The 23,303-nt window shown below is 42.6% G+C and overlaps 4 protein-coding genes across 4 annotated transcripts; 3 read left to right on the top strand and 1 right to left on the bottom strand.

Moving 5' to 3' along the window:
- The first annotated feature begins 458 nt into the window (after window positions 1–458).
- Cep290 (Centrosomal protein 290kDa) lies at window positions 459–8,496 on the top strand. Its single transcript, XM_017236903.3, has 13 exons — window positions 459–908; window positions 963–1,136; window positions 1,195–1,602; window positions 2,825–3,650; window positions 3,710–4,644; window positions 4,706–4,838; window positions 4,903–5,056; window positions 5,114–5,803; window positions 5,859–6,527; window positions 6,583–6,715; window positions 6,774–7,774; window positions 7,826–8,159; window positions 8,229–8,496. The coding sequence occupies exons 1-13, from the start codon at window positions 582–584 to the stop codon at window positions 8,418–8,420; spliced, it is 5,976 nt and encodes a 1,991-aa protein (XP_017092392.2). The 5' UTR covers window positions 459–581; the 3' UTR covers window positions 8,421–8,496.
- A 247-nt stretch (window positions 8,497–8,743) lies between these two features.
- On the top strand, window positions 8,744–9,876 carry Dci (Dodecenoyl-CoA delta-isomerase). The gene is made up of 2 exons (XM_017236853.3): window positions 8,744–9,238; window positions 9,301–9,876. The coding sequence occupies exons 1-2, from the start codon at window positions 8,846–8,848 to the stop codon at window positions 9,688–9,690; spliced, it is 783 nt and encodes a 260-aa protein (XP_017092342.2). The 5' UTR covers window positions 8,744–8,845; the 3' UTR covers window positions 9,691–9,876.
- A 595-nt stretch (window positions 9,877–10,471) lies between these two features.
- dpr20 (defective proboscis extension response 20) lies at window positions 10,472–14,235 on the bottom strand. The gene is made up of 7 exons (XM_017236913.2): window positions 13,188–14,235; window positions 11,867–12,365; window positions 11,685–11,799; window positions 11,253–11,478; window positions 11,016–11,193; window positions 10,815–10,951; window positions 10,472–10,749 (listed from the first exon to the last, which is right to left on the bottom strand). Exons 1-7 carry the CDS (start codon window positions 13,564–13,566, stop codon window positions 10,616–10,618), a joined length of 1,668 nt encoding a protein of 555 aa, XP_017092402.2. The 5' UTR covers window positions 13,567–14,235; the 3' UTR covers window positions 10,472–10,615.
- Window positions 12,332–23,176, top strand: LOC108122351 (fibronectin type III domain-containing protein 1). The gene is made up of 5 exons (XM_043211958.2): window positions 12,332–12,435; window positions 17,003–17,543; window positions 20,986–21,565; window positions 21,632–21,835; window positions 21,897–23,176. The coding sequence occupies exons 2-5, from the start codon at window positions 17,048–17,050 to the stop codon at window positions 22,630–22,632; spliced, it is 2,016 nt and encodes a 671-aa protein (XP_043067893.1). The 5' UTR covers window positions 12,332–12,435; window positions 17,003–17,047; the 3' UTR covers window positions 22,633–23,176.
- The last annotated feature ends 127 nt before the right edge of the window (window positions 23,177–23,303 follow it).

Here is a 23,303-nt window from a genome sequence, read left to right as displayed (position 1 = left end):
TAGCCAAAACATAACATTTAAGGCAACTCAACGAGTTGTCAAAGAAAAGGTGGAATGGGACTTGGGTGGAGCAGGAGCAGGAGGCGAATATCCTGGAGAAATGGCTTTTCAATTTCACGACTCGGCCTTTTGACACATTGCCAATTAACACTTTCCTGGTTACCGAATGTACATTTTTGTTTGTGGAGGAGACCCGTTCCCCAATGAGGATAGAGTCCAATCACTCGCACCACTATGCCACTATGTAGGTGGAGCAGGAGCTACGCGGAGCAATTATCCTGTCAGGAAACTTTTGTGTACGCAGCCGAAGCAGGTAGCAAAACAAAATGCCAACAAAAACAGAGACCGGGTCATTAACGGGCGCCGGCACCCCCGTTTCCGGACGAACTATGCGGTGCACGTGAGTCAGTGGCAACCCTCGAACGGGGCAGGGTATTTATTTTTGTTGTGCCCCAGCTGTCATGGCAACCGCTCGACGAAAAAAAAAAAATTGAAAACCAAAACTAACGAATGAAAATTCAAAGAAAATTTTCGCTCAGAACGCTAGGGACCGCCGCGGAGCAAGGCCATGAACCATCAGGATGAGCATGGAAATTCCGGAGACCGTATCGGTGCGTAAATTTCGCGACTTTTCATCTCGCCAGAAGCAGGAGCTGTACGAGACGCTCCTCGAGTTGGCCGAAACCATCGAGGAGTTGCCCAAGAGGTCTTTGCGTAAGACTCTGGAGCTCACCCTGGCCGTTTTGGAGTACAAGGGGGAGCAGGTGCAGCGATTGCAGGAGCAGTCTGGTGGCGCGTCCAGTGGGGCCTTCAGTGAACGGCGATTGCAGGACGAAAATGATAAGCTGAAACGAATGCTTCAGAAGCTGGAGGACGAGAGAGATGGACTTAAAACTAAGACCAAGGAGGTACGTGGCCATTTCTTTCCCCAAGTCTTTAATTATCACTAGGAATCTCTTTAGTTGGGCGAGGAAATCCGAAAGTTGGAGGAGCGTTTGCGAGAAGCAGCTCAGCATGCGGAGGCCAGCGACAAGGACTCCTCAGATCCCCTTTCCGAGTTGGACAAACAAGAGCAGCTACTTCAAAATATTGATTCCAAGAACAAGCACATCAAGAGACTACTGAAAGAAATAGAGGTTTACTACTCATCATAAATGCTTCTTACTTTTAATCTTTTATTACCCCTTTTTGTAGACCCTTCAAAACCAAAACATAGCTCAGTCCAAAACGATAGTTCTCCATGAGCGAGAGCTCCAAAATATCAAGGCGAATCTGGTCCAGTTAAGTCAGGACATCTCCAAAGTAGAGCAGGAGCGAAGGACCCTCAAGCTGAAGGAGCAGCAGCAGGATTTGGAGATCAGCCGTTTGGAAGGCAATGTCACGTTTTTGGAAGTGGAGCGGGAAAAACAGGAGGTGGAAATGCGCCAGTTCCTGGACAAGTTCGAGAGTAAGACCCTGTCTTGGCGGCAGATGCTCGAGGAGCGAGAGAACGAGGTGGAGCGACTGAAAAAACAACTGGAGAGCAAGAGCACCACCTCATTAATGACCACGTCATCCAGTAGCCAAAGCCAAAACGAAGAGGAGCACATCAAACTGAGACACGTAAGGACTAAATTTTGTGAGACTTAGTGAAGGATATTAGTTATTGGTAAAGGATTAGTTATCCTTAATGAGGATAACCCCCCGTGTCTATATAAGGCTGTTTTTCTGCCTGTTTCTATGAAAACTTTCAGCTTTAAAGCTATTGAGTTCTAACTTTGCACAAGTCCTTACTTCCTTTGCACGATCCTTGCATTCTGTCCTTGCATATCCTTCAGCAACCTTCCTTGCATATCCTTTATCATAATTCTTCTGCAATTTTTAAAGGAAAACATGTTTGTTTATAAATTTTAAATCTGAAAATGTAAACTTGCATATTTTCATTGCCTACTTTTAAGGGCGCCTACAAGTCAAATACTAATGAAGAGTACAATTTTAACATTGGTTTGCATTTGATAACAATCGAGAAAAACCATTAATTTGGTAACTATTTAATAAAATAAAAATAAAAATTTAATAAAAAATAATTAATAATTAATTAAAAATATCGCCCTCCTCCTCGATTCTCATAGGTTGCACCTAAGCAGCCGCGAAAAATCGGGAAAACCTTTTTATTTTCTGGAGTTTTTTTGTTGCCGCCTTTGTTGTAATTTTTGGTTGTTGTTGTTGTTGTTGTAGTTGTTGTTGTTGTAGTTGTTGTTGTAATTTAAGTTGTAGTTGTTGTTGTTGTAGTTGTTGTTGTAGTTGTTGTTGTTGTTGTTGTTGTAGTTGTTGTAGTTTTTGTTGTAATTTTTTGTTGTTGTAATTTTGTTGTTGTAATTTTTGTTTTTGTAATTTTTGTTGTAATTTTTGTTGTTGTAATTTTTTTTGTTGTAATTTTTTTTGCTGTAATTTTTTTTTATATTTTTTTTGTTGTACTTTTTATTTTTAATTTTTGTTGTAATTTTTTTTTTTTTTTTTTGATTTTTTTTTTTTTTATTTTGCATACATCTGACTACGTCTTATAGCTTTCATATATTCAATTCAATAATCGAAAATTCCATAACTTTGCTGTATAAAGCTTGAGGCGTTTTTTCAAAAGTTGTATTAAATATTATCTTGATATTAAAACCCACTCACCCAAGATTGCCAACTATATCAGATATTTGCAGTATAAATCCCATCCCATATTATCTTTTAACATAAACTGCCACTTAACTGAAAGAGTATATCAACTTTGTCAGCTTTGAAGTAAACTTTCCTTTTTTGTTTAAACTTAAATATTTCTAATCCTTTATTTTTTCAGCTCCTGGAAGCCCGCGAGCAGAGGATAGAAAAACTGGAGGCGAAGCTTAAAGAGATGGCCGAGGAAATGGCCACCACAACGAAGGTTATGAATCAGCTATGCGCAGAGCGGGAACGGGCTCAGGACCCTGAGCAGCCACGAGCCTGTTGCCAGTTGATCGAAGAGCGTCTTCAAGCCGCCAATTCCCGCATCCAGCAGCTTTCAGAGATGTTGGATTCCACAGAACAGGATAACGTTCTAAAATCCAAGCAGGCTCTACACGCCTTAAGTGCTCTGGAATCCTATAAACATGGGGAAGACGGATTAGTTCCAGCGCTGCGGCGTTGCTCGGGTCTGGAGCAAAAATTGGCGGAACGGGAAAAGCAACTTAGAGGCTACATTCAGGAGCTCAACTCCCTGCACGAAGTGGTTCAGGAAAATGAGATATTGCGACGTCGTCTGCATATTCCCGAGGATGTGGTGGTGCTGGCCAAAAACGTGCGCTCGAAGCAACGCAACAAGGACAAGCAGATTGAGAGATTAACCCTGAAACTGAGAACCTCGGAGGAACTGCGCCTACAACTGAAACTGGACAAGAGTGACCTCAGACGAAAACTATTGGAGCTTCAGCAGGGACACACGCAGCCTTTGGATGAATCCTTCCAACAACCCAGCGAGTTGGGCGAAATACCAACAAGTCTTCCGATGGAAAACTCACCCCGCCGTGGCCAAGGAGACGGAGCAGCCAGCTCGGAGATGCAGAATCGTTTTGAAGAAGTCCTGGCGGAAAATGAGACTTTGCGCTCTGGAATGTACGAGATCCTAGAGAAGTTGAGAGAGTACGATGGTGAGTTGGTTTTTTTTTAAATAATATTAGAAGAATCTAATGGAGTTTATCCTTTGAAGCCACCTCGGAGCACATTACAATTGACTCAGATCTGTTGCACCGATTGATCGAGGCCCTTCCCACTGGCACGTCCACTCCCCAACGTCTACAGGGTCAGCTTCAGGAGCTCAAGGCTCGAGAAGAGGCATTAAGGCAGCTCCTGCAACAAGAAAACTATAGTGACTCGGAAACAGGAGAACTATCCTCCGTACAGAGCATGTGCGATGTCCCAGAGATGCCAGAAGAGATACAAGAGGAGGAGCCACCTGCCATTGATACAGCAACACGTCCCAGTTCGCCAACTGAAGCCACCGAGGGATTGCAGAGACCTGTCATTATAGACTCCGATACGGAAACAAAATCGGAGACCCTAGCCGAGCTCTCCATTCTCCGAAAGCATTACGAGGAATTACGGCTTCATATGTCCGCGGATGGAAATGAGATGATGAGCCGGAATCAAGAGCTACATGATCAATTGGTCTCGTTGGAGCTCCAACTGAATAAACAACAGAACTCTTATAGTTTCATGCGCAAGGACTACGATCAGCTGCTTACCGAATCCAGGAAACAGGAGCTGCGATTCATCGAGGATAGAGCTTCACTGTCCAGGAAATTGGAGCTACAGCAAAGTGAGTTATTAGCCACGAAGGACAAGTTGGAGGAAATGCAGCGAAGGAACCTGTACACCGCCGAGGAGCAACAGCAGTTGGCCCAACGCAATGCCATTCTCAGTATGCAACTTGGCCAGGCGGTGGAACAGATGCTCGGGGAGCTAAAGCATCCGGATATATGTTCAGAATACGGAATTATAAAGGATAACTACCAGCTGGACTATATCACAGCTGAGGACTTTGAGAAGCAGCGACAAGAGCTATCCAATTGGAAGAGCAAACAGGCAGAGCTTCTAAGGGAAACCAAGCAACTGGAGGGTCTTCTTCAGGTGGCCAATACACAGGTAAGTCTTTTAATATTAAAATATATATTTTCTTAATTTATTTATGTATGTTCGTTCCAAGATTCATTCCCAGCAAAGGTTGCTAAATGAGATCACCGATAATCACATAAATCTGCGACATCTGGTGGCTGATCTCCAGAGTTCTTCCAACGAGAAGCTATTGATAGCAAAGGCTCAAAGGGATTTGGACAGTGGTGAGTTACCAAGTCGGGTTTTAATTAGAGTTTAAGTTTAATATTAACACTAATTAAATTTTAGTTAAAACTGAGTGCTCTCGCTTGGAAACAGAGCGAGAACAACTTCAGCAAAAGGCAGACTATCTACAAGCCCAACTGGATGGAACAGAAAAATCCATGAAGCAGGCTCAAGAGGACTTCCACAAGGAACTGAGTAACAGTAATACTAAGCACAAGTAAGATCCCTTTAATGCCTATAATCTCTGCCTTTATTGAAGTACATTTTCTTTTAGATTCCTCCAACACTCGCTATTTGCACTGAAAGACAAATATGCCAAATTTACGCCACTGATCTTCCTCAATAACTTTGTGTTCGCCTATCGAAAGTTCCTACATCGATTAGAGGACGAGCAAGTGCAGCAAAAACAGAAAGGAGATAACACTCAACTGATCCAAGAGGTGGTGGATGCTGTGCAGATCAAGATAGCACCTAATGCTGAGGTCTCCCAGCAACTCGTCAAGCTCATCAAGTCGGAAACACAAACGAAGCTCCTGGAACAACGATGTGAGCTGTTGGAGACGAAGCAGGAGGAGCTACTGAGGGAGTTGAATGAACTGAGACTTCGTCAGGCCGCAGAAACCGAGCACTGGCAGACCATTCAGGCGCTGTTCGGCGAAGGGGCTAGTCCAAAGGAACCTAAAGTGGATGCGGAGACCAACACGGAGGCTACCACGCCTATTCCAGCCATACGAAGAACTGCCCAGTTGATAGACAGACAATCCTCGCCGATAGGATCGCCACATAGAAGACATCCACACCTGGACACTGCCACCCAGACACAGGTGGATTCGGTTCAACTCCATGAGACGGCAGTTCAGACAAACGGTATACTGAGCCGACAGAATCAATCCGTCCAGACTGCAGAGCTGCCGGAGGATAGCCTCAAGGATTCCCGTTTGGAGCTTCAAAAAATGCAAGCTTCGTAAGTTCTTTAACTAATTTTTATTTAAATTTATGTATACCCTTTTTCTTAATAGCCTCCAGGAGGCTAACCAGCGCATCGAAGAACTGGGCAAGCAATTGGAGTCTTCCAAATCGGAGAGCCGCGAGGCTGAGAGTCCTCACAGTAGAGTAGTGGAAAAGACCATACTCTCCTTTCATTCGTTGCTATTGGAGAAGGACCAGTCCATTCAGAAGTACCAGGATCTTCTTCAAACGGAAAGGGACCAGAACCAGCAAGCGATCAGCAAGCAGGCGGCAGAAAACGAGACCCTTAGGACCACAGTAAACAATCTTAACTTTAACATCAGAACAAAGGATGCGGAGATCAAGGAGCTCAAAGCGAAGCTGGAACAGAAGCCGAAAGGAGTTGTTCAGCGAACTTCATCCACAGACTCGAGTTCCAGTGCCAGTTCGGAGCATTCGGTTCAAGAACTGACAGACGAGAAGATCGAGGAACTTTTTGAAAGCAGTTCCGGAGACAGACCTCAAGAGGAAGAGGAGCAGGTAGAGGATGCAGAGGTAGTAGTGGCGAATGTGGAGCCACCTATCGAAGAACACGAGGGTGAGCAGGAGAAACAGGACACCGAGGAGCTCAAGGAAGTCCCCACTCTCCACAAGCAGATTAAGGATCTAAAGGACAAGCTGGAATATTCTGAAAAGAATCTGAAAACAAGAGAAGAGGAGATCGAAATTCTTAAAGAAAAGTGAGTAGAAATTAAATATTTTTAACCCAAATACCTAATACTATTACTTTTCCAGGCTGAGACTTTGCCAAGAGCGCGAGAAAACAGTGGAAACTCATGTGAGTCCGGAGCTGGACCAACTACGGGCCTTTTTGGATGAGAAGGACAAACATATAAGGGATCTTATGGATACCCTCAAGAACTTCCATGTAAGTTTAAACTTTTTTATTTCTGTAGTCAATGTCCTAACATAGTCCCTTATTCCAGGATGATCAACAACGGTACATCAATGACACTTCAAACTTTTCGGAGGAGCAGATAGCCAAACTGGCAGCAGATCTCAATAGAACTGAGGCCACCAACAAGATCTACCATACCCAGATGGAGGCACTGCGTCGCCAGCTAGCCAATGTGACGCAGCGGGAGAAGCAGGCACGAGATCTAAGCCAGTCCCTTCGCCAGCAGTTGCTCAAACGACCAGTGGTGTCCATCAAAACGGAGCTGAATGCCAGAGTAAAGCAAGAGAACCTTCAGAAACGCATCCAGCAGCTTGAATCGGATCTGGAAGATTCTCGTGCCCAGCTGCAACGCCAACAGACAATGCTGGAGGCCAAACGCACCAAGAGTGCCAATGAAGTGGGTCTCTGGGAGAAGCAAAAGCGCTGGCAGCAGCAGGCGGAGAAATGCAAAGCGCGGCTAGAGGAGACGGAAGCGGCTCTGGATAAGACGCGGTCCCTCCTGCAAGCGGCACGCACTACGATCTCTCGGTTGGAGAAGGACAAGCAAATGCTCCAGTCCAAAGTAAACAATCACAGCGGTCCTACTAGCAATGGATCCAGTAATGCCCTGAAGTGTTGTCGCACCCCATCCTGCCCGAACCTGCAGCATGTAGGCGTGAATAAGTTCACGCCCTCGCCTTCGGAGAGTCCGGAGACGTATACTGGCCCCAGCAGCGAGTGCAGCTCCCCGGCCCATCATTCCCAGCCAAGGGATGGCCACTTTTACGACCAGAGTCAGGCCGATCTTGTGGAGGCGCTGAAGTCCCGCATAGAGCTGCAGCAGCGCAAGATCATTGCCATGGAGCTGGAGGGCAAAGGTTCAAATGCACTTACCACAGAGCTGGAGAAGCTCCAAGAGCGGTATCAGACCATAGAGGCGCAGAACATACGCCTTGAGGCAAGGAACCTGCAACTACAACTGGACACAGACCTACTTAGGCAAGGCGACAGCAGTGACAGATTACAGAAACGCATCAAACACTTGGAAGAGTAAGTAACATTTCATTTTTTAACAAACATTATCTTCAAATCTATTTCTAGCTACATTATTGCGCTTAAGGAGGAGATGGCTCGGAACGAATCCCGTCGAGAGCTTTGCAAGTGCAGCGGCCTCAAAGTGTCCACCAACCAGGGCCAGTCCGCGGAGCAGACGATCCTTTCGCTTCGTAATCTTGTGGAGAAACTGCGCTCTGAGAACAAGTTCCTCAAGGATGGCCGGCGATCCACGGAGTCCACGCGCAGCTCCACAGATTCCACACCTCCAGAAGCCGCGAGGTTGCAGCAACAACATGCAGAGGCGCTGGCTAAGATCAACGCTCTGCAACAGGAGCTCCAAAAGCGTACAAAGTGCAGTCAGTGTGGTGGGCGCAGTAAGGTGATGGGAATGACTTTATTGATCTTACTAACTTTTTACCATTTTACTAACCTGAATCATTAACTTTAGGATGCCGCCAATGAGGAACTCAAGTTTATAAAAGAGCAGCTTATGAAAAAGACACAACTACTTCAAAAAGCTAAAGTTTTGTTAACGCGAGCAGCCGCCAAAGAAAAGGTTCTAAGGGAACAGCTCGCATTGTGGAAACGAAAGTGCTCCGAGCTACAGAATGTGCCCGTGATTGATGAAATTAGTGAATAATAATCATAGTAACTTTAAGATAAATGTTGTACAGATAATAAGAAATTAAACTTTAACGTATTTTTTTCCATCCAGAGTTGCCAGATCAATTGGAAATAAGAGCTTAACAGGGATGGAGAGTAACTTTTAAAAGAATTATTGAACTGCATTCTTAAGCACAGGAATTCATTTTAATAGTGCTTAAAATGTCTTAAACTTCTTAAAATGTCTTTTTTTTTTTAAACAAAGCAGAAACTAATTTAATTGTATATTCTGCATAAATATGAATTTGAAATAGGCGCCCTACCGGCTTATCAATTGTAATTGTCCATCTCTAATGCTTGTGTTATCGGATGGCGGTAACAACAATAAACACGGCAATCTCTGGTTAAATTGGACTCTAATTGGACTTTGCTATTCATTCAAATTTAAGTAGTTTAGTGGAGATGTCGTACCAAGGATACAAGGAACTGCTGGTGGAGCAGCAGGGGAAGCTCCTGGTTGTGAAATTCAATAATCCTAGGAAGAAGAACTGCGTCAATCAGTATGGCTACCGGGAGATGACCCGGGTTCTCACAGAAGTCAACGATGATGAAACTGTAACCGTTGTGGTGTTCACCGGCGTGGGAGACACCTTTACAGCCGGCAACGATCTAACACAGTCCTCAAAGAGCGACGATATTAACGAGTTCTTTAAGCAGTCCAATGCGAACTTTAAGAAAATGGTTCTCAGCTTTGTCCACTGCAAGAAGATTGTCATTGCCCTGGTCAATGGTCCAGCAATCGGTATTGGTGCCACTATTGTGGGTCTGTGTGATGTGGCTTGGTGTGCAGAAAAGGTAACCAGTGGAACCTTACTTCGTAGCGTAGAACTCTTCTTAGAATTTAATACATCTTTCAGGCCTACTTCAGCACACCCTTCAGCAAACTGGGATTGGTACCAGAAGGTGGATCTTCCTATATGCTTCCCCTTATTTTAGGACGCTCCAAGGCGTCAGAGACCCTCCTGCTGGGTGAACCACTGTCCGCCGCGGAGGCTTACCAGTTTAATTTTGTATCTCGCATCTTTAAAATCGCGGAGCTAGACTCTGTGGTGTGGCCCAAATTGCAAAAGTATTCCGAGCTGCCACCAAATGCTCTGACCCAAGGTAAACGGCTCATCAATGAGGGTTTCGTGGATAACCTGCTGAAAGCCAACGACGCCGAATGCCAGCAGCTCCTGCAATCTTTCCAGCATCCAGAATTTTTCCAAGCCATAATGGATTTTGCCCAGCGCAAATCCAAGTTATAAATAGGTATAAAGATAACCCGAAAAACCAGAGCAGGTGATAACGTGCCAAAAATAAAGAAAGCTAGCTAGACAATGTTTTTTTTTAGAGCATGAAGAAGCTCTGATTGTCATCCCGCTAATGTATTGTTTCACAAACATTTTGTATATACGAATCTAGTAATGTTTTTGTGATTAAAATAAAAAAAAAAATCGAAAGCAAACTTTGGTTTAAATCTTATCGCATGGGCCAGAAAAGAGTAATCTGATAATAAAATCCAGTGATGTGATGTATTCCTATTGCTTTCAATTTCAATTAATTTGTACTCATTTATAGTTCACTTTATTATTGCATACATACGCGTATTCTTTTATTAACATATCATTTGACCAATCCGTTCTTTACCTTCAGTGTTTGTGTATTTATATAATATGTATATGACAGTATTGCACTTTATTTTTAGTTCAACGTTAAGTAGTTCCCGCCGGAGACTGTGCTCCAATTTGCAATGCAAAAGCCTATGTATGGTAATTCCCCCGTCCCGCTTGTGATAATGAACTTTTAGTGACTTAGATATATATTTCCTATGCTATACATTCCTGTATCAACTAGATCTCTGACATTCTGCTAGGGAAATTCGTTGGCCTCTCTCTGGGTTTTATGGAGTTTACATATCTTGAAAGTACCCCACCTTAGTCTATGCTTAATCCTAGGCGTGCCTGCTCATTTACAAATTGATGATAGACGTAGAAACATATCTATAATAGCCAGTTAAACTTAGGCTGCTTTTTCTTCCATCCATCATTTTGGTTTTGTTTTTAGTTATTTCTAATAACTGCCCTATCCAATTCATAATCTTTACAATTAATCAACAAAAAGTGCTACAGGGAAAACGATTTTATCTTTATATCTCATGTTGCGCCCACACTTAACCTTACTGGAATAACCTTAGCTAAACTTCCCCCTTAAACTACTCGCAGTCGTCAGCAGGAGGAGCGCCAGTAGCTGGAGCGCCACTAGTTGCCACCGCATGGTCCGCACTAATCCTGCACCCCCATGGTGCAACTCGGCAAAGCTTTCGCCTGCAAAAAAGTTTTCAAAATTATTCAGGATACTGAGAACTATGTGTGGGATTTGTATATCTTACCATTCAGAATGTGCACCACGATGGTAAAATTTTGGAACTCACTGATGGAGCATGTGTAGTTGCCGGAATCCGTTTTGCTAATCTTGGCTATAGAAAGTGTTGAATTGGCTCCATCCTCCATCAGTTCCGTTTTTACGCTAAGAAGTTAGGAATTAATAAATTTTAAGCTCATATTCATAATCCCAGATTTTTAAAACTTACCTAACTCCCCCACGAGTAACGTCATAGTTGAGGATATCGTCCGCGTGCTTCCAAAAAACCACCGAACTAGTCATCGCCACATTCCGCACCACACAAGACAACTGGAGTGTGGAGTCAATCTCGTAGTATTTCTCTTGAAGCGGATCCCCAACCTCATCCACAATCATCACTTTTGGAGCTACTCCCAGTCAAATTTTTAAGTTATTTCTTCATAAAAATAATTTTTATACAACGTACCATTTACATGTAGGTTTATTTGAATGACCCGGGGCGGATGGGTCGAGATCTGGCACTCGTACATGGCCTCGTCGTCCTTTTTGACGTTCGTAATCTTCAGGCGCCAGTTGTTGGGGTATTGGAACTCCATTTTGTAGCGCTTATCACCCGTGTACGTGTGCATGCCCACTGTGAGCAGGTCAAGGGCGTTATCCTCCTCCACTGTGTTGTGGCGCACCCAAGAGACCTACAGAGAAACACACACAAAATCAGGCTTAAGTCCTTAGAAACACATTGAAATGAAAATTATGTTTTCTATCTTTTTTTTTCAGAAAATCTAAATCTTTAAAGATTTATGATTTCTAAAAAAAAACACATTTTAAAACACCAAGTAAGTTGTAACTATATTTTGAAAGAAACATAAACAATAATCTAAAAACCTTTTTTACTTACAGTCTTATCCTGCAGCAATGAAATCCTGCAGTTTAGGTGGATGCTGGAGCCAGCCTGCACTGTGAGATTGGTGGCCTGACCCACCCTCTGGACGTCCTCGAAATGGGGTCCATATCTAATGGATTATTGAACACAAATATAACCTGGGATGCTTTCAAAGGATTACCCAAGGAAACACTAACCTCTGATCGTGATGGTGATGTTTGTTGGCAGATGAGAACGTGTCAAAAATATAGTTCAACATGGGAGCATCTGTTTTCTGACCCTTTGAAAGCGGATGTTTGCCATCCACTTTTACGGCAGAGTTGCGAACAACGCTGCCACTCCGGTTCCTTGCCGGTTCCGTAGGCGCTGCTGCCGAGATGGAGGAGGCATGGGATGCGGCATCGGAGTGAATGGTGGCCACTGTAGCTGGCACTAAGGCATTTACTTTCTGGCTGCCCAGCTGCTGGAACGAGTTCTTTCTAAGCGAATCCTCTGGAGAGGTTTTCGATGCCACTGATTCCGCTGCTGCCGACTGCAGGGATAACGATTCCAGATCCTGGGATTTCAACGGATTACCCTGCTCGAGGATCGCAGCTGCCACTGTCGATGACTCGTCGATGACATAATCATCCACATCGGCGTCTGAATCTGAATCCGAATCAGAATCCTCTTCAATTGCCTGACTAGTCCCATCCGCTGGAAAGGAGTTATCGATTTGATTCGAATCTGAATTGGATTTGGTGAGGAGGGAGCAGAGAAGATAGTGGTGAGTGTAGGGAGAGGGAAAGTTGAGAATTGATGACATGGCTCAACGACTCATGTACGAGTGTGTCTATATATGCTAATGCCAAAGTTTGTGGTGTGTGGGGGAGTTTGTTTATTCCTCGAGAGTACACTGAAACCTCCTCGAGGGATTCGGGAAACGTTTACTCTGGCTGGCCAAAAGTAAACAATAAATATTATCCCTGTCAACTGGTGTGGCAAAATTTGTCAATCTGTATTATTTTACAAAACTTTATGCTTTATGATTTTAAAGTTGTCTCAAATCATATTACATCTGGGAAAAAACATTGAACTTTTAAGCTTTTGTTGAAAGAAAAAAATGTCTTTTTTTAATAAAATCGTTGTTTATTTTCAATTAGTTGAAAGTTAAATAGAAAGAATTAAATATATAAACAACTGAACTATGGTAAATATAGATTTATGTTTGATTTGAATTTATTGAGGAATTATATTCAGTACAATATAAGTCACTTTGAAGCCATTTAGCAAACTATATTTAGTAAAATTACAAGTCCTATTTTCCGTTTAACTAGCAAGGATTCTCTAATAGAGTCTTTGCATTTATCATTTGATTGACACATGTCGAGTGTGGTGGCAAAATCAAGGATATGAGGCTTTGGATACCCAAGCAATGCCCCATTGAGACGGCCGGATAATTGAAAACCAATTATATAATTATGCATTAACCGCCTCCCCTACAAGTTCCGCAAGTAGCAATTTTGCAATTTCGCCTACCGTAACTATTCCGTTGGGTGGAGAACACGTTGGGTACAGACGTGTGCGTGGGCGTGGCAGTGCTTCCAAAGGATCCCACCGAGGCAGTCGTTCGCATGGGAGCTTTGGATGTGACGGCGTCTGGTGGAAGATCCGGGATCCTGTTAACTGAATCGTAGATGGTCTTGGCCCGGACAAATCCGCTGCACATGATCGTTGCGGTGAGGAGGACTAACCCGACCAGATTGCGAATGGAACATTCAATGTGTTGGCGGTGCTGGCGGTGATGATATCGCCTCGCTGGAGAAGAGTCTCCCAAAAGAGCAGATGATGTCGAATTCGGTTTTGTTGTTAATTTTTTTCTGGGTCGCGTTTTTTCTGCTGGTTCATTCAAACGCATTTTGCAATCTGGAGTTGTCGGCTCTAACTAACGCACATTTGGCCAACTGCATTGGAATCACTTTCTTTGCTCCACTTTCTTCTATTTTATTTTGGGGTCACCTATGGCGTCTCACGCACTTTGGCCATTTATTTTTTCGTATATTATTTTTTTTTTTTCGTTTGGAGTCACGTAAATATCAAGTTGATTTATTCACATAAAGCAGGGATAAAGCAACTTTATCGTATCCTTATTGATTAACATAATATGTGATGTAGGAACGATCGTTAAAAAAACTATTTTTCCCTTTTGGTTTTTTTTTTCTTTGAAAAAATTCAACTTTTACGGGACATACACTTTTGGGCTGGTTTTGAATCGTTGACTTATACACACCCGATTATAATATGCACAGAGGACAAGGGCAGATTGGATTAAGGACTGTTCGGGAATGCATTGGGCAGGACACTCGGATTCTATCACTGAACGGCAAGCCTGCTGCGCCTCATGCATTCTTCATTTTCGAATAACCCGTACTGCTGCTCATATTGCAACCAAAACCGAAACGAAGGCAATCGGTAATCACACGGAGAACTGCATCACGTAAAATAGACGACACGGATTTTGTCGAGGACTTGGACTCGGACTGCGGCATCCGGCTTACTTTCGAGGTACGTCAACGCGCCAGGAGGCTTCGACTGTGTCTGGCCATCGAAATTGAGGCAGGAACTTGGTCGCAGGTTCGATGCTCGTAGATGCTTCGTCTTCCATTCGGTTTCACCAAAGGATGCGCTCTTTTGGAGCAGCTGCGCATGTCCTTGTTTCGTCAAGTTTTTCCTCCTTTTTGAGGTGGTTTTCTGTCCATGGTGAGTATTTGTTTCGGAGTTGGGGAAAGTGTTAATCGGTGGTGGCTATATAACACCAAAAATCTAAAGAATGTTTTAACAAGCAGTTATATTTATTCAAAAAATAAACTGTTACTGGTAACTGCTTAAAAGCAGGTCAGGAGTAAGAGCAGAAAATTATAAACATTTTAAGAAAAAATTGAGTTCAAAATTGTAATGATCTTCTATATAATATGTTGAGATTGAAATTATTAATATTTATTCAAAGTACCATTTTATATTCTTTGCTTTATCTAATAAAGTTGTATCTAATATCTCTTTAAATCTGTTTTATCTAAGGATAACAAAGTGTGGTGCTGTAAGCAGTTTTGAAACTCTAAAAACTCTCTAGGAATAACAGACTGCTTACAACTGATTGAAAGCAGTGTAAGGATAACAGACTGCTTAAAGCTGCTTGAAAGCAGTTTAAAACCTTTTTTATAATACAAATTGAAATCCTTGTTGAAGGATGAATATTATAAAGATATAAGATAAAAGTATCAATATAAAATGTTTAATATTCCAATAATGCTAAAATTATATTGTTTTATGGTCAATAAAAACAATATTTTTATAGCAATCAAAGAAAAATGTCAACCCACAATGAGACTTGTATGTCCTGAATCCTGTGTGAAAAGCAGTTTATAAAAAACTATAGGAAATTAACTATAAAGTGTTATACATTACACATGTAACCCACAAAGAGGTCGAATATGGTTTCCATGGGACATACGGCAGAGGACGCCTTTCGAATTTATACCTTTCTGCAGCGAGGACCCTTTGGGGGATGATTGGCCTCTGTTGTTGCTCTAGACTGTCACATCCTTCGTCTTATCAGACGCGCGTGGATGCTGCTCCGATGCAGACGTCTCCGAAGCTCAGCTCCCGGATCGAGTGGAGTTTTCCGGCCGAGACAGCCAGAGGAAGCGTTTCCGCCAGTGAAAATTAATAAAATTCTCAATTAGCCGTGGCACGGGCCACCACTGGCAGGCGGTGCAGGAGCTATCCAACGGTTTCCAGGAGTTGCAAAGGAGTCTCGAAGCTAAAGGATACGATGATAATTATATGGTTGGCCCACTCGATGTCTCGAAAATATATGCACACGCCAGTATACATACAAATACAGAAGGAGCAAAGTCGAAGGCAAATCTGCTTTTAGGTCACTCAAAAGGCTCTCGCATCGACAGGAGCAACAGTAACAGTAGTATCAGGAGCAGGAGCAGCATCAGCAACAACAACAACAAAAGTCCCAGCTGAAGGAATTCCAAGAATTAAACAAACAAGTAAGCCATCAAGAGTGACCCAGACATATTAAAACCGGGCTACATATTTGCGTATACAACTTTTCAATTTCATAAAAGGTATTCAAAAATAACCAGTTACTACTCCGGCGAGACTGGACACCCATATAAATTAACAATGAGCTTAAGTAAACATTAAATAATTAATTAACAACAGCAGACCCATGGTCCAACAAAAAATAAAACCAAAACGAAAATTCAGTTACCACGAAATCCTGTACAGTGTAAACAAGCTCTTGAAAGACAATTAAAAATTCATTCTAAACCCAAGTGTTGAAAATTTGTTTCTCATGAATATTTCTTTCTTTTATGTGGTTTTTTTTTGTTATTCCTGAACTTTTCTAACTACAAATCTTTTCAAAAATGTAGAATACAAAACCACTATAACCAGGCACATATGGTTGTAATTGTTTGGATCCAAAAGCCTAGATGTGTTACATGGTTATATGGGATAACAAAATACCCATTAAAAATATTAATCTTACTCCAAACAAACTTTTATATATGGATCTTAAAAAAAGGATTTGTGGTCCTATCTATCTTTATATCTAGCTATCTTTATATTATAAGATACCCTTTTCCTTTCCAAGATTTTTCATAAAAATGCAGTGTATCTTCTGCAATTAGCTCAAGTGGCATCTGATGAATTGTGCATACATATGTATCCAAACTTGGGAAAAAAAATATTCGCGAAACAAGCGTGTCAAGTGTTGCTCTTAAAATGCAGAGGACTCCGAAGGACTCGTTCCAGGCCTAAGCCAGCAATGCAGCATTCGCGGGTCCTGGCCCTTGTTATCAGGCATTCGCAGTTTTTTGTTTGGCTCTTTAATTGCGGCTTTATGGCGGCTATGGCAGGTCCTTCAAGGAGTGTCGGCCAGGACATTCTTCTTCTCGCCATTCTTTGAGTCCACGTCACGCGGTTGTCAGCCGCTTTAGAATCAGCTTCAGCTATTTTCAGGCTGCCATTGTGCCTTGGATTTTAATTGTTCAGCATTCGCTGCCTGCACCGGCACCCCCATCTCCGGCTCCCGTTCCTTCGGCTCGTCCTGCGGACTCCCCTTCCACCTTCTGCAAACAGCCGTAAGCATGGAAAGTACATATACACTCGTATGAGTACGCACGGTGACCTTACTCGGACAACAGGTGGGGTGGTGGGTTGGATAGAGGCTTAAAAAGCCTAAAACATTACTAAATATAGTCATTTGAGTAAAAGGAAAGCTTACATTTAACTATATATATTATCCTTCATTAATTATCGTACATCTTTATTTTTAGAATCAAAATTAATGATATCCGACTGCCGTGGAAGGAATTGAGGAGATGCCATCCCGTCGCTCTGGAGGCGGAGGCACCGTCAAGCGAAAACATTCGCTGGGCAACCTCCGACGAGCTCATCCTGCCTCCGGCGCCACCTGGAATGTTCAGGTGGTGCGAGGCAAGATGTCCTCGAAATGTCTGTGGCATGCCTGTCGAGCTCTGATCCTGGGACTCACCCTGATGCTTCTCGGTGCTGGCATGGCCACATTGGGCTACTATGCGGATCATCTCTCGATGGGATCGGAGCTGCGTGGAAATGTCACGGTTCGCGTGAAAAACGACCTGAAGGGCTTCCACCTGAACAACTTTGCGTATGTGGGTCCCATTGTCATGGGATTCGGAGGATTTATTGTAGTGGCTTCCTGTGTGATGACATTCGAGGCAAGGGATTCCGCCGCCAAAGTGGTTCCAGCACGCCTGCGGGCCGGTGGAGGTGGCAGCAACAAAAACAACTCGAGGAGCAACCAAGGAAGCTCAGCATCACAGCGCCGTGGAATGGGTGAGTGTATATTGTGATTTAAGAAGAATATGTATGTATATCTAGGAATCGGTTAAGCTATGCCGCTCATGAATCGAATAAGAATTGCCAAAGATATAGGCTTCGCAGGGGGGCCATAAATAGGTTCATGCGATTTTATAGCTTTTCAAAGAGGACCCACCAGAAAATGTTCGAAAAATTTGAAAGAAAAATTTCTTAGATTTTTATGCAGATTTATGGAAAATCCAACAAGGAATCGTTTAAGATATTCCGCTCATGAATCGGATGACTATTGCCAAAGATATAGCTAACGATGTGGGCCAAATACTGGCTCCATGCATTTTGTGTATTTTTTTAAGGGGACCCACCAGAAAAGTTGGAAAAAATCTTAAAAATATTTTGTTGTTAGATTTTGATGCAGATTTACGAAGAATAGATCTACAAATCGTTTAGTGCATTCCGCTCAAGAATCCGATGACTATTGCCAAAGACATAGCTTTCGAGGTGGGCCAAATACTGGCTCCATGCATTTTGTGTATTTTTGAAGGGGACCCACCAGAAAAGTTGGAAAAAATCTTTAAAATATTTTGTTGCCAGATTTTGATTTAGATTTACGAAGAATAGATCTACAAATCGTTTAGTGCATTCCGCTTAACAATCCGATGACTATTGCCAAAGACATAGCTTTCGAGGTGGGCCAAATACTGGCTCCATGCATTTTGTGTATTTTTGAAGGGGACCCACCAGAAAAGTTGGAAAAAATCTTAAAAATATTTTGTTGTCAGATTTTGATGCAGATTTACGGAGAATAGATCTACAAATCGTTTAAGCTATTTCGCTTAAGAATCCGATGAGTATTGCCAAAGATATAGCTATCGATGTGGGCCAAATACTGGCTCCATGCATTTTGTGTATTTTTGAAGGGGACCCACCAGAAAAGTTGGAAAAAATCTTAAAAATATTTTGTTTCCAGATTTTGATGCAGATTTACGAATAATAGATTTTAAAATCGTTTAGTGCATTCCGCTCAAGAATCGGATGAGTATTCTCAAAGATATAGCTTTCGATGTGGACCAAATATTGGATCCATGCATTTTGTGTATTTTTGAAGGGGACCCACCAGAAAAGTTGGAAAAAATCCTAAAAATATTTTCTTCCCAGATTTTGATGCAGATTTACGAAGAATAGATCTAAAAATCGTTTAAGCTATTCCGCTCACGAATCGGATAAGTATTGCCAAAGATATAGCTTTCGATGTGGGCCAAATACTGGCTCCATGCATTTTGTGTATTTTTGAAGGGGACCCTCCAGAAAAGTTGGAAAAATCTTAAAAATATTTTGTTGCCAGATTTTGATGCAGATTTACGGAGAATAGATCTACAAATCGTTTAAGCTATTTCGCTTAAGAATCCGATGAGTATTGCCAAAGATATAGCTATCGATGTGGGCCAAATACTGGCTCCATGCATTTTGTGTATTTTTGAAGGGGACCCTCCAGAAAAGTTGGAAAAATCTTAAAAATATTTTGTTGCCAGATTTTGATGCAGATTTACGGAGAATAGATCTACAAATCGTTTAGTGCATTCCGCTCAAGAATCGGATGAGTATTCTCAAAGATATAGCTTTCGATGTGGACCAAATATTGGATCCATGCATTTTGTGTATTTTTGAAGGGGACCCACCAGAAAAGTTGGAAAAAATCCTAAAAATATTTTCTTCCCAGATTTTGATGCAGATTTACGAAGAATAGATCTAAAAATCGTTTAAGCTATTCCGCTCACGAATCGGATAAGTATTGCCAAAGATATAGCTTTCGATGTGGGCCAAATACTGGCTCCATGCATTTTGTGTATTTTTGAAGGGGACCCTCCAGAAAAGTTGGAAAAATCTTAAAAATATTTTGTTGCCAGATTTTGATGCAGATTTACGAAGAATAGATCTACAAATCGTTTAGTGCATTCCGCTTAACAATCCGATGACTATTGCCAAAGACATAGCTTTCGAGGTGGGCCAAATACTGGCTCCATGCATTTTGTGTATTTTTGAAGGGGACCCACCAGAAAAGTTGGAAAAAATCTTAAAAATATTTTGTTGTCAGATTTTGATGCAGATTTACGGAGAATAGATCTACAAATCGTTTAAGCTATTTCGCTTAAGAATCCGATGAGTATTGCCAAAGATATAGCTATCGATGTGGGCCAAATACTGGCTCCATGCATTTTGTGTATTTTTGAAGGGGACCCACCAGAAAAGTTGGAAAAAATCTTAAAAATATTTTGTTTCCAGATTTTGATGCAGATTTACGAATAATAGATTTTAAAATCGTTTAGTGCATTCCGCTCAAGAATCGGATGAGTATTCTCAAAGATATAGCTTTCGATGTGGACCAAATATTGGATCCATGCATTTTGTGTATTTTTGAAGGGGACCCACCAGAAAAGTTGGAAAAAATCCTAAAAATATTTTCTTCCCAGATTTTGATGCAGATTTACGAAGAATAGATCTAAAAATCGTTTAAGCTATTCCGCTCACGAATCGGATAAGTATTGCCAAAGATATAGCTTTCGATGTGGGCCAAATACTGGCTCCATGCATTTTGTGTATTTTTGAAGGGGACCCTCCAGAAAAGTTGGAAAAATCTTAAAAATATTTTGTTGCCAGATTTTGATGCAGATTTACGGAGAATAGATCTACAAATCGTTTAGTGCATTCCGCTCAAGAATCGGATAAGTATTGCCAAAGATATAGCTTTCGATGTGGGCCAAATACTGGCTCCACGCATTTTGTGTATTTTTGAAGGGGACCCTCCAGAAAAGTTGGAAAAATCTTAAAAATATTTTGTTGCCAGATTTTGATGCAGATTTACGGAGAATAGATCTACAAATCGTTTAAGCTATTTCGCTTAAGAATCCGATGAGTATTGCCAAAGATATAGCTATCGATGTGGGCCAAATACTGGCTCCATGCATTTTGTGTATTTTTGAAGGGGACCCACCAGAAAAGTTGGAAAAAATTTTTAAAAATATTTTGTTGCCAGATTTTGATGTAGATTTACGAAGAATAGATCTACAAATCGTTTAGTGCATTCCGCTCAAGAATCCGATGATTTTTGGCAATGATATAGCTATCGATTTGGGCCAAATACTGGCTCCATACATTTTGTGTATTTTTGAAGGAGACCCACCAGAAAATTTGGAAAAAATCTAAAAAATATTTTTTTGTCAGATTTTGATGCAGATTTACGAAGAATAGATCTACAACTCGTTTAAGCTATTCCGCTCAAGAATCGGATAAGTATTGTCAAAGATATAGGCTTCGCATGGGGGCCATAAATGGTTTCAAGCGATTTTGTAGCTTTTTGAAGTTAACACCAGTGGTTATGCTTTTTCGTGTATATTTTAAAGTATGGTTTACCCGTTAAGATTTAGAATTCTATTTGTTTAATTCTTCACCATTTGTCCAGGGGCTCAATACCAAAGCAGTCGGTGGGACCAGCACTTTGGGGTGTTCCGCTCTTCACCTGGGGATGCTCACCAGCAGCCTCAGTCGAACTGTATCGCCGCCGCTCATGCCCACTCGCACTCGCATTCTCAGCAGCCCTTCGACCGGGAGGCCCTCACCGCCGAGCTGATTAAGTTCTCCAAGTCGCTCAGGGATAGAAAATATATAGAGCATAAACCCGCAAGCAGCAATGTGCGGCGAGGGCGCCAGATGCGACCTGGCTCGGGACTAGGATCCAATCAAGGCGGAGGAGCTGGCTCCTCGACGTCGGCCAGGAATTTTAGCAACTCATCGAGCCTGATTCAACGTGCCACCAGAGAGTGCACTTTGCTGCAGCCTCCAGCCGCGAGTCGTGTGTACTGGCAGGCCTCATCCTTCGATGGAGGGAGTGCCGGTCCGCCGGGCATCATGTCAAGCGCAGAAAAGCGTAGCGAGCGGAATAAGCGATCCGACACGGCCAAGAGGCATGTCCTGTCCCGCCAGCGACCCATCGAGCAGGAGGAGGCCCGGGATCATGGTCATAGCCCATTGGGACACAGACGGTAAGTGGACAGGAGATTCGGTAGTTCAACAAATATTATTTACTAATATCTACTTACTGTTTTTAGAAACTCCACGATGTCGGACTCCTCGTACAGCGGCCGCTGGACGGCTCGCTGTGCCTCTATCGCCAGTCGTACCTCTAGCATCGAATCCAGGCGGGTCCAAGTGGATCTACATAGTCCGGAGGTAATGCCGAAGTCAATTCTACGATCTCCCAAGCGTTACAGCTCTGGACCCTCTGCCACCCCCTCCGTAGAGAAAGAGTTTCGGTAAAAAAAGGATATGCAGTCTTTTCTTGCCATTTAATTTAATTTAAACTTGTTATTTTAGAAGCCAGCTATCAGTTTGCTCTGAGCCTCCGCCGCCAGTGCGTCAGCTTTCGGGACAGTCCAGCATGGAACCTGCAGTTCCCGAGGAGAGCCTCGACCAGTCAGACTGTCAGGAGCAGATCAGCCAGGAGAAGACAAATCAGAACTCGGAGTCTAAGACCTCCTATGAAGAGATCACCGAGCTGCATCACCACACAAGCAGCCTGCCACCCAAGAAGACACGACCGGGATTTCTGCCCCTGGCGCTCAGCGAACAGGAGGAGGACGCCAAGCCAGTGGCCACATCCTTGTACCGGAGCAACAGTTCCCGGCAGTTTTACAGACCCAAGAAGGGAGCGCCCAACGAGCGGGATGACTCGGTATTCTACATACGCTCCATGGAAAGGGGACTGGCGGGAGCCGGGACAGATGGGAACGGAGGTGGTAGCACGGATGAGCAAATGTACGACTCTCTGCGGGTCATCAACGAGAGGCGAACCACTTTGCTCAAGGCGGACTCCCAAAGCTCCCTGGGATCGGCGGAACGGAAGCTGAGCAGTTTCTCCCTCAAAATGCCAGACATTACGGAGCGGGAGAACTCTATAGAAGTCGAAACGGATGCGGATGTGGAGAAACCATCATCATCTCCTCCAACACCACCTGCCCCGCCGTTACCAACGTTACCAACGACGCCACCGCCACCTCCCCGCCCACCCTCTGATGTCGAGCTTGGAATTAGGGATATCAAAGAAACCTAGGATAATACAGATTGGCCCACTTTATAGAGTTTTACCAGCAGCCATCGACAATTACTTTAGCAACTCGATTGATGTTTGTATATGTATTTATGTGTGTGTGCGTGTCGTTTATTTTTATAACCCCTAGATCGTACCTAGATAAGTGTTATATATGTATACACCATAATCTCTGTGTTGCCTCGGGCCTAAGCAATCAACTAACGAATCTTCAACGATGTCTATTAACTTGATTAACTAATGTTACTGTACAAATATCAACAGTTGCGATCGAAGTTTCATTTAATTTCTATGTTCATTTTACCTTTGAAGATTATATTCCAATATTTCGACTTCCTTTATCTTTGATCGCAACTGGAAAGGCTAGTCTTCCTATTGTTAGAATATGAATTATATATCTGAGTGTTTATTTTTAAGACAAGCAATTGCAGAGTTTCTTGTTCCGAACTTGTTAAAAAAACGAAAAACAAAAGAATGCAGCGAATTTTGGAATATTGTTCATTGCAAGATTAATATTGGAAAATAAAATCAAACAATGTGTGTCTAAGTTTTGTCTTGCTTTCCTTCCAAAGTGCCTAGTTTCTTTCAAAAATACCCGCCATATTATGACAGAGTTGCCATCGCTTAGAAGGATATGAATTGGTATAAAAAGGCACTTGGAAAGAACTTTAAAG

Source organism: Drosophila bipectinata, chromosome 3L (assembly GCF_030179905.1).
Source record: "Drosophila bipectinata strain 14024-0381.07 chromosome 3L, DbipHiC1v2, whole genome shotgun sequence".
Taxonomy (NCBI): Eukaryota; Metazoa; Arthropoda; class Insecta; order Diptera; family Drosophilidae; genus Drosophila; species Drosophila bipectinata.
This window is presented reverse-complemented; position numbering and strand designations above follow the sequence as displayed.

What these genes read in the sequence shown, in the direction of transcription:
- Cep290 (XM_017236903.3), top strand. Translation starts at nt 582, where the DNA reads ATGAGCATGGAAATTCCGGAGACCGTATCGGTGCGTAAATTTCGCGAC. An exon ending in GACTACTGAAAGAAATAGAG is followed by an intron (nt 1,137 to 1,194) that starts GTTTACTACTCA and finishes CCCTTTTTGTAG; the next exon opens with ACCCTTCAAAACCAAAACAT. An exon ending in CTTCAAAAAATGCAAGCTTC is followed by an intron (nt 5,804 to 5,858) that starts GTAAGTTCTTTA and finishes TTTTCTTAATAG; the next exon opens with CCTCCAGGAGGCTAACCAGC.
- Dci (XM_017236853.3), top strand. Translation starts at nt 8,846, where the DNA reads ATGTCGTACCAAGGATACAAGGAACTGCTGGTGGAGCAGCAGGGGAAG. An exon ending in TGGCTTGGTGTGCAGAAAAG is followed by an intron (nt 9,239 to 9,300) that starts GTAACCAGTGGA and finishes TACATCTTTCAG; the next exon opens with GCCTACTTCAGCACACCCTT.
- dpr20 (XM_017236913.2), bottom strand. Translation starts at nt 13,566, where the DNA reads ATGCGTTTGAATGAACCAGCAGAAAAAACGCGACCCAGAAAAAAATTA. An exon ending in CATCACCATCACGATCAGAG is followed by an intron (nt 11,800 to 11,866) that starts GTTAGTGTTTCC and finishes ATAATCCATTAG; the next exon opens with ATATGGACCCCATTTCGAGG. An exon ending in CATTGCTGCAGGATAAGACT is followed by an intron (nt 11,479 to 11,684) that starts GTAAGTAAAAAA and finishes GTTTCTCTGTAG; the next exon opens with GTCTCTTGGGTGCGCCACAA.
- LOC108122351 (XM_043211958.2), top strand. Translation starts at nt 17,048, where the DNA reads ATGCCATCCCGTCGCTCTGGAGGCGGAGGCACCGTCAAGCGAAAACAT. An exon ending in ATCACAGCGCCGTGGAATGG is followed by an intron (nt 17,544 to 20,985) that starts GTGAGTGTATAT and finishes CCATTTGTCCAG; the next exon opens with GGGCTCAATACCAAAGCAGT. An exon ending in AGCCCATTGGGACACAGACG is followed by an intron (nt 21,566 to 21,631) that starts GTAAGTGGACAG and finishes TACTGTTTTTAG; the next exon opens with AAACTCCACGATGTCGGACT.